The 9,131-nt window shown below is 48.5% G+C and overlaps 1 protein-coding gene across 1 annotated transcript; it reads right to left on the bottom strand.

Annotated features, from left to right (window-relative positions):
* Positions 1 to 269: 269 nt before the first annotated feature.
* IL24 (interleukin 24) lies at positions 270 to 4,311 on the bottom strand. Its single transcript, XM_057730106.1, has 5 exons — positions 4,141 to 4,311; positions 2,878 to 2,940; positions 1,855 to 2,013; positions 1,321 to 1,395; positions 270 to 410 (listed from the first exon to the last, which is right to left on the bottom strand). The coding sequence occupies exons 1-5, from the start codon at positions 4,309 to 4,311 to the stop codon at positions 327 to 329; spliced, it is 552 nt and encodes a 183-aa protein (XP_057586089.1). The 3' UTR covers positions 270 to 326.
* Positions 4,312 to 9,131: the final 4,820 nt, after the last annotated feature.

The raw sequence follows: 9,131 nt of genomic DNA, 5'->3' as shown, positions 1-9,131 counted from the left end.
TAAAAGAGAAGCATGACAGGGCACTGTCCTTGCTGCCTTCACAGAACTTTCAGTCTGACAAATAAATATGACATCAGTTAAGTCACTGATAAGAATTAAATAGAGTTGTAATAAATATAGGAATCTGCTTTGTGGGTTATTCACAGCATCCGAGGGAACCTTCCACGACTCTTGTTGGGGTCGCTCAAAGAATGAAGTCTTTGAGGATAAGCCTGGGCCAAGAATGGGACTCATGGTCAAGGTGTGAAGCGCCCAGAGAACATCACAAGAAGGGCCACTCATTTGAAATGACATGGAGAACGAGGAGGGTATCCTGGTCTAGGCCTTCAGAGCTGGTAGAATTTCTCCATCCAGGTCAAGAGAATGTCCACTTCTCCAAAGGCTTTGGTCACAGCTGCTTCTCTGTCCAACTAAAGGGAAAGCAGAGTTGAAGATCTGTCATGTTAGCCACAAGAATAGGTTTCCTTCTGACCCCTGAACCTGGTGTGACTCCAAGTCATGGGCTGCATCCCCTTTGAGATGGCCTCTGATGAAGTCATCTAGCCATCAATTGTTCCCCATCTAGTGTGTGTCATCTGCTTCAGAGGTGAGGACAAATGGGTTGGTGAGTGGCAGCAGATAAGGAGCAAAGGAAAAGCATCCAGAGTCCCTGACAATAAGAATCAGAATCCCAGTGCAGGGTGAATTCCATCCACCTCCTGAGTCCACTGCACAGATGAGGAAACTGAGGCCCGGGTGGCCCCTTTCCCTTGTATGGTGTTGCTCTTCACAGTTTATGTATAAGCTGGTGTATCTGTTCCTCAAAAAATGATCAAAATTGTATTTGTTTTGTGGTGGGGGGGGAGCTGGGGATGAAATTGGGATTTTTCTTTGTTGTCTTAATTTAGAAAAAAGCAACATAATTCCCATAATTCTTTTTCACAGACTAGACCCTTTGAGCATCATGGAAAACACTGCAGCTGTGTGTTGGGTTTGGGGGTTCTCCCTTCCTTCTCCCTCACTTCTGACTCCAATAGCCCACCTCAAATACCCATTAAGCTCTCCCTTGGGAATGTCCCTGGTAGTGAAATCATCCTGTAGGGAAATAAAATAGCATTTTAACTTGAAAACTGACAGAAAAGTAGGCCATCATTTGTGGTGTTTATGCAAAGTATATGGCAATTGATGCAGCCATAGCTGTGCTAAGTCAGGTGGCTTTGGGACAAGCCAAGTGGAGTCACCGGCACTGAATTCTGCATTCGGTGCCTGAGGCAGCCTCACATGACAGTTCAGGCTAGTCTACTTCCAGTTGGGCAACTCTCAGTTCCTGGCCTTGATTACCTGTTTAAATGCATGCTGGAACAGCAGAAACCGCCTGCGTGCACTCTCGCTGATGGAAAACATCTCCTTTTCCTTCTGGAAAATGGAAAAAAAAAATTGTGCCAGGTGTCAGGTAGCAGCAGAGGCAAGCCCTCTCCCACTCCTTCCTACTGATGCCAGAGGGGTTCCCAAGGCCTAAGAGGACAGCTTCAAATCCCACGTCCCCAAGGTAGCCAATGCTGAAGTTCCACCATGCAGCAGGGACTGTGTCCTTTCATTCTCACAGTGGTCTTGCCACATGCGGTGATTATCAGCATTTATAGATAAGAAAACCGAAGCCCAGAGAGGTTGACCACCTTGCAAATGGACATCCAGTTAGTTAGAAGCAGACCTGGACTTGAACCCAAAACTGCTGGTGTCCAGAGCCTGTGCTCTTTTCCTTAACACCTGCAACTCCCTGTTGTGGATAATAAGCCAGGACCAGATGAGGGAAGAAGAGTCTTCTGAAAATACAGCGTTTCCCTTGGGCCTCAGTCCCAGCTTTGTTCTACTTACACTGGGTTGCAGTTTTGACCCGATGACAATAAAGTTATTGGCCAGAGTAGAGAATGACTTCAGGATCCTGAATTGAACTGCCTTATCATGGTAGTTTTTGAAGACGGTGTTCAAGTAGAACTTCAGCAGGGCTTGGATGAGGTAGCAGCTTTCGGCCTCCTAGGGAGGGGCGGGGTCACTGTGGAGCCGAGGCCTCTGCCCACCCCAGCCCTCGATGAACCTTTCACACGCCACGCAAGGCAAGACAGGCACAGTAGAGGAAGGGATCCTCTAGGAGATGCTGATAAATGTTAGATCTTAAGGAGCCTTCAGGCGCCTTTGTTTGACAGGAGGAACCACAGATCCAGAAAGGAGAGACTCGCCGAGGGTCCATGGCCGGTCAGTGGCAGACACAGGCCTAGCCCTCAGGACTCCCTTCTGGTTAGTATTCTTTCTTCTATACCATGTGGCCTCTCTAATAGCTGTGGGTGGTGATGGGCCTTAAAAAGCACCAGATCTTGGTTGGTTGAGAGTTGCCAGGGAAAAGGCTTGGAAGGAGAAGAAATGAGAAAAGAAAACTAGTATCCTTGAGCACAGGAATTGCACCCTGGCCCCCTGAGGTGCCACAGAGAGAAGCTGACGGACTCTCGGGCATGAGGGCTTATCGTTTGTGCTCACTGCCTAGATGGGTGATGAGTAACACGTGAGAAAAAAGTAGCGGCGTGGAAGAAGCCTAGGCAGATGCTCACTGGGCTGACAAAAGCGGAAGAGAAATCTAGGTTGATGGCACCTCTGGTTAAAGGGAGACAGATGTTTACAAGCGTCAGTCCTCGCTCCTCTCCTCATATCTTACATTCACATACTCCAGATACTGAGGTGACGATCCCAGATGTTACTTCTCCAGCTCACTGCCCAGCCCTGTCCTGTGCAGGCTCAGTCCTGGGCAGAAGCGACGTCTCAGCCTCCACTAGACAGTCCCTCAGCCTCCCCCACAGAAGACCAGCCACCCAGGGGAGGCACCGTCCTTCCCCAGCGTCTGATTACCGAGACGTTCTGCAGAACCTCCTTCCGCAGCAGCCGGACACTCGTGATGTTATCCTGAGCTTGCTTTGGGAACAGAAAGAACAGATGTCTCCAGGTTGGGAGTCAGCATTGAAACCAACCTTGCAAATACATGCTGCTTCCCGAGACCCCTAAATCTATCCAGTCTGTGAGATCTCAGAGGCCAGAAGGAGGACCCAAGAAGGGCCATGCTGAGCTGGCCCCTGAAATGGGAATACAAGGTTTTAGCCCCAGAAAACCACTAATCTTCCCCCCAGGCCCCACCCACCCCACGGGGCAGATGGAATCCCAGGAGTTCTTAGAGCTTTGATGAAGGACCTGTTTGATTCCTTTGGTCACGTGAGGCAGGAAGAAATAAGCCCGTTTGGTTTAGGACCCACTAGGAGCAGGATGTTACCTCCTATTCCATGGGGAATGGGGGAGCCGGCACCTCAGAGCTTCCCAGGCAGCCCACCACTCATCACAGATCTTGAATTTCAAGCTAAAGAATCACTGAGAGGAGGAGTTTTAGAGCTCCTTTGTCCTACCTCCTCGTTGTGCAAATAAGGAAATTGATGGGGGCGGAGGTTGGGGTTTGCTGTATGGGTTGGTTTCAAGGTCAGGATCACACAGAGGTGTCCTGTCCTAGCCCAGCACTCTCCCTTCTCCCCAGGCTGCCTTGTCAAGTTCCTTCTTTCTGCCTTGCATCTGGAGTGACCTTTAAGGAGTACGTGTTACACACTGCATTAACCATTCCTTCCCAACTCAGCATTAAACATTCTTTCAACCTTTACTCAAGGCCTAAGCAGGTGGGAACAGACTAGCAGGAGCTGGCAAAGCAGTAGGTGAAAACTCTAGCTGGTCCCAAAGTATTTTCCCATAACTTCCCATTGGTGGAGTCTCACGTCCCCCTGGGACGTAGATGAAGATCAAAGGAATCAGGTTCCTTTTTCTATTCCTCGTGGGCTGTTTCTTTTCCTATAGACTGGGCACATCTTTCTGAGCCTCAGTTTCCTCAAGTACAAGAGGAAATATGGGCTTGTGATACCTCTGACTTAACTAAGTTCCTAGATAGGAAAACGATTCGCAAGCTACCAAGGGTTCCATGATCATAAAATATGAGGTGAGTCAAAATTGACCCACACTCCAGTTATATTAGAACTATAAATTCTGCAGCCCGAGTGCGGATCATTTTTGACTCACCCTCATATTACCCTCTACCCAGAATCCTTCCCACGACCAGGTCCAGAACACCGCTTCACTCACCACAGTGTCCTTTATGGCCTGGAAGGCCTCCCACAGTTCTTGGAGAATTACCCCTTCTACTTGGCAGGGCCCAAATTGGAATTCTCGGCCCTGGACCCCTGGCCCGGGGCTCCAGAGAAGCAGGATCAGACTCAGGCAAGGCAGGGCAGCCATGTGCACAGGAGAGCCCATCTGCAGCAAAGGAAGGACCAGGAGGATGCTGCTGGGAGAAAGGGAGGCATCCCTCTGAGGCAGGCCCTCTGCCCCGAGTCATGCTCCTCGGCCAGCCTCGGGGCCACACAGATGGGAAACCTGAAACTAGGCTGGGTTCCCAGTGTTAGAATAATTCAAACATGTGGCTTAGCTGTGGCGCCCTGGGGTGGGGCAAGGGTCTTTTGTCCCTCAGCCTCACACCCACTGATCTGGCTTTCCCACTCTCTGCCCTCCCCCACCCCCCCCCACGCCCATCTGTGTCACACACACCCCCTGCACCTCCTTTCTTGCTCCCTTACGGTCCTCTCTAGCCAACAACCTGCTGGTCAAAATGTAATCAAAAAGAGTGAAGAAATGGGGAGTTATAATGCGCCAAAGAGCACGTATAGGGAGCCCAAACTCGGAAGGACAGAGAGCTTCACTAGGCATTTGCCTGTCTGAGTTCTGTCCTTAAGTGACCGGGCACACATGGGCAGATCTATCTTTCCTCCCCAGGATCTGACTCCTTGTCACGAGGAGCCGTGGGTTTAATCCTGGCCCACAGGGGCGGTGAGCTGGGGGGTTACGGTCCCACATTCACTCTGCCACCCCAACTGATTGGCTCACTCTTGACTCTAAGAATTAACTTTTCAGGTAACTGAGCAAGAGGAGGAATCAGATTTCCAGATGAATCACCTTTAAAATCTTCCGCTGAATGGCTGTGTGAAGAGCCTCAAGCTAGAGGAAGGGAACCCCATTGTCTGTCTGTCATAATTGTATGCAGAGATTTCTTCTCCCTGACTTCTTTGCCCTTTGCATCTCTTCCTTCCTTCTTTCCTCAGAGCTCAGTCCCTCCCCTCCTTCTTACTCCTGGCCCTGGTCTCACACCTGAGGACGCTCAGGCTTCCACCCCTAGACTGAGCAGGAAGCTGAGAGAAGGCCTGTCTCCTGAGCGCCTGCCAACACACGGGCCTGAGAAGTGGGCCCAGGGCCAGCACCCATTGTCCTGTCATGCAGCTCTCTGCTTCAGCCTCTCCCTCAGAGGCTTTCCATTCCCTTCTTTCAAACTCCACAGGCTCTGCAGCCTCTTTTGCAGATTCATCTCTGGGCCTCATGATCCTCCTGGCCTTCCTGTCCTCCAGCCTGAATTCTTCCTGGTGTTAAACCTGAGAACGCAGCTCCTCCTCGGGGTATCTCTCACCCTACATAAACACTGGAAACTTTGACTTCTGCCATTCCCCAGCCCCTGTTCCCAATAGGGCAGCGGTCAGTGTAAGGCTTCAAAGCCAAGTACTTAAGAATCTCCCATCACTCACCTCAGGTCCTAGAAGTGATGCTTGAGGGTTTGCTGTTTGGAGGTGGCTGGTTCCTATAGAGGTAAGGAAAGAAGGTTGGGCAGGTACCTCCACCATTCACCGATCAGGAGTGTAACTGTGGATGGAAGGCTTCTGTTCCAGCTAGGGAAGCTGTTTCAAAAGTAAAGGTGGGCAGGCAAGCCAGGCTTTGTGGAGCTTCATATATACAGGGGCTGCAGGGGAGGGGCGGAGGAAGAAGAGGGAGGTGGAGAAAGGGAAATTGGTCATGCTTTCCTAGAGAATTACTTCACTGCCTAGTCACCCGTCACTCTGAGACAATGGGACAATGGAGAAAGCGCCCCTGAGGTGAGGTGAGACCCTGGTCTGAATTCTGGCTCTGCCACTGGCAGTGTGACATTGGCAGTGGGACAGGGGCAGGTCATCTAGCTACCTCACACCTCAGTTTCTGCATGCATAAAATTAAAACAAGCAAACAAACAAAAAACTATCCCGCCAGCCCCGAGAGGGCAGGTGTAAAGAGCAAATGCGAAAACGACAAAGAGGTGCTTTGTCATCCCTATACACATGTCAATCAATCATTACTGTACAGAGGACACTAGTCTCCTTACTGCCAAAACTCACTCAATAATGAAGCCCTATTAATGATGCGACAGTAACCCAGAGGCCAAGGATAGCCAAGAAATACTTCTCCTTTAATCTGTCAGGGACAAGAGTTTTAGGAGTGTTTCCTGACATGCAGCCACCCAGGTGTATAATCAACATGTGCCCCTTCTTAGGTTCAGGAAAAATAAGGAAGCTGCTGTGTGTGGCCAGGTCCGGAAAGCTGGGGGCCTTGGTGTGCTGGTGGACTAGCCTGGGCAGTACTGCTCTGCCTGGGGTCACCCAGGGGAGGCGGCAGGGCTGTGTCAGGAGCACCAGTGCCAACAAGAGACCTGGCCATGTGCCCAGCTAGCAAGGTGCTCAGCCTTCAGTTCTCTGGGTGTAGAAGGAGCAGTGCTCCCAAAGCATGTTCCACTGAATCTAGTCCTGAGGAATGCTTGTCTGCAAGACTCTCCATGCAATTGTCAGTAAATTAGAGAAGCCTGGCATGTGCTAGCCCCCCTTGGAAACCTATAGTGCCCTGTAGTGGCAGGGGTCCCAGCATGGGTCAACCCAGCCTTTCCCACAAGTATTTGACCATGACCCTGGGAAACAGAGTTGGAGAAACACTGGACTTTAGATGAGGAATTGGCAAACTACCAGCCAAGAATAAGCTAAGAATGGCTTAGCCCAGTGACTGAAGGATAGTTTTTATATATTTTTTTAACTTTTTATTTTTTTATTTTTTATAATAAACTGCATATATTTAGAGAGTACAATTTGGTATCCCAGTCTCCCAATTAGTTTTTTTTTTAATTATTATTTTTTTGGGGGGTACACCAAGTTCAATCATCTGTTTTTTTTGTTTTGTTTTGTTTTTTTATTTTTTTTTTTATTATTTTTTTTTGGGGGGTATATCAGGTTCAATCATCTGTTTTTATACACATATCCCCATATTCCCTCCCTTCCTTGACTCCCCGCCCTCGAGTCCCCCCCACCCTCCCTGCCCCAGTCCTCTAAGGCATCTTCCATCCTTGAGTTGGACTCCCTTTGTTATACCACAACTTCCCACTGACTATTTTACAGTTGGTAGTATATATATCTGTCTGTGCTACTCTCTCGCTTCGTCTCAGCTTCCCCTTCACCCCCCGCCCCCTCCCATACCTCGAGTTCTCCAGTCCATTCTCTGTATCTGCGTCCTTGTTCTTGTCACTGAGTTCATCAGTACCATTTTTAGATTCCGTATATGTGAGTTAGCATACAATATTTGTCCTTCTCTTTCTGACTTACTTCACTCTGTATGACAGATTGTAGTTCTATCCACCTCATTACATATAGCTCCATCTCATCCCTTTTTATAGCTGAGTAATATTCCATTGTATATATATGCCACATCTTCTGTATCCGTTCATTTGTTGATGGGCATTTAGGTTGCTTCCATGTCCTGGCTATTGTAAATAGTGCTGCAATAAACATTATGGTACAAGTTTCTTTTGGGATTATGGTTTTCTTTGGGTATATGCCCAGGAGTGGGATTACTGGATCATATGGTAGTTCTATTTGTAGTTTTTTAAGGAACCTCCAAATTGTTTTCCATAGTGGCTGTACCAACTTGCAGTCCCACCAACAGTGCAGCAGAGTTCCCTTTTCTCCACACCCTCTCCAACATTTGTGGTTTCCAGATTTTGTGATGATGGCCATTCTGACTGGTGTGAGGTGATACCTCATTGTGGCTTTGACTTGCATTTCTCTGATGATTAGTGATGTTGAGCATGTTTTCATGTGTTTGTTAGCCATCTGTATGTCTTCTTTGGAGAAATGTCTATTTAGGTCTTCTGCCCATTTGTGGATTGGGTTATTTGCTTTTTTTGGTATTAAGCTTCATGAGCTGCTTGTATATTTTGGAGGTTAATCCTTTGTCCGTTGTTTCATAGGCAATTATTTTTTCCCCTCCCAATTAGTTTTTATATTTTTTAATGATTGAAAAAAAAATCAAAAGAAGAATATGTGTTTTGTGACACACAAAAGTGTGTGGATTAAAATTTCAGTGTCCATAAATAAATTCTTATTGGGATACAGCCATGCCCATTTGTTTACATGTGGTCTAGGGCTGCTTTTATGCTATAGTGACAAGCACATGCAGCTATGACTGAGTCCACATGGCCCACAAAGTCAAAAATATTTACTATCTGGCCCTTTGCAGAGAGAGGTTGATGAGCTCTGCTCTGAATTACCTTCTTACACGAACATTCTAAGAGTTTCCTTAAACCTGGGTCCAGGCAAAGTCATGGGAGTAGAAATGTGATGTGAGGGGCAGGATAACTTTCTCCAGCCCCATGGGGAAGGAAGAAAAAGGGACACTGGGAGGAACAATCCTTTCCTATCTATCCAGTTGACAGACCCATAATCTCTCTGGCACTAGCACCTCTTCCCTCCATCACACTCACAGTGCTTCTTGTTTTCTTTAGTAAATCAAATACATGCTGCAATCTCCAGCCAGCAGGCTGGCCAGCTTCCACTGCCACTACAGGGACCACACTTGAGTCCTTTGCTCCCAGAAGACCTGAGTCTTGCCCTCTAGTCCTAGACAGGGGCCCACATCACACCCCCTTTTCCCCTTCAGGGTCTAGGTCAAAAGTCCCTAACTACTGTGGGATGAAGATGCCAAGAGGCATTGATGAGACAGTGACTAAGACAAACTAAGAGTATTGGGACAATAGACAAAGGGAGGCAGGAGAGGGCTGGAGACTCTAGACAGCTAAGCAGGAAGAAGTTGAGAGGAAAAGTGAGCCCTTAGGGCAGCTGCAATCCTAGACAACTGTCTACCGGTAGGCAGGAGGGCGGGAGGGATGAGCTGTTAGCAGGGCAGGCTAGGGCAGAGGCATGAGGTCATGGAGACAGCTCGGCAGGCTCCAGGATATCCAC

Source organism: Hippopotamus amphibius, chromosome 3 (genome assembly GCF_030028045.1).
Source record: "Hippopotamus amphibius kiboko isolate mHipAmp2 chromosome 3, mHipAmp2.hap2, whole genome shotgun sequence".
NCBI lineage: Eukaryota > Metazoa > Chordata > Mammalia > Artiodactyla > Hippopotamidae > Hippopotamus > Hippopotamus amphibius.
Note: the sequence above shows the minus strand (reverse complement) of the source record. Positions and strands in the feature narration are given on the sequence as shown.

Coding starts and splice junctions, on each gene's coding strand:
- IL24 (XM_057730106.1), bottom strand. CDS start 4,311: ATGGGCTCTCCTGTGCACATGGCTGCCCTGCCTTGCCTGAGTCTGATC. Junction 1,396..1,854: donor GGTCAAAACTGCAACCCAGT/GTAAGTAGAACA, acceptor TCCATTTTCCAG/AAGGAAAAGGAGATGTTTTC. Junction 411..1,320: donor TCCAGCATGCATTTAAACAG/GTAATCAAGGCC, acceptor CTTTCCCTTTAG/TTGGACAGAGAAGCAGCTGT.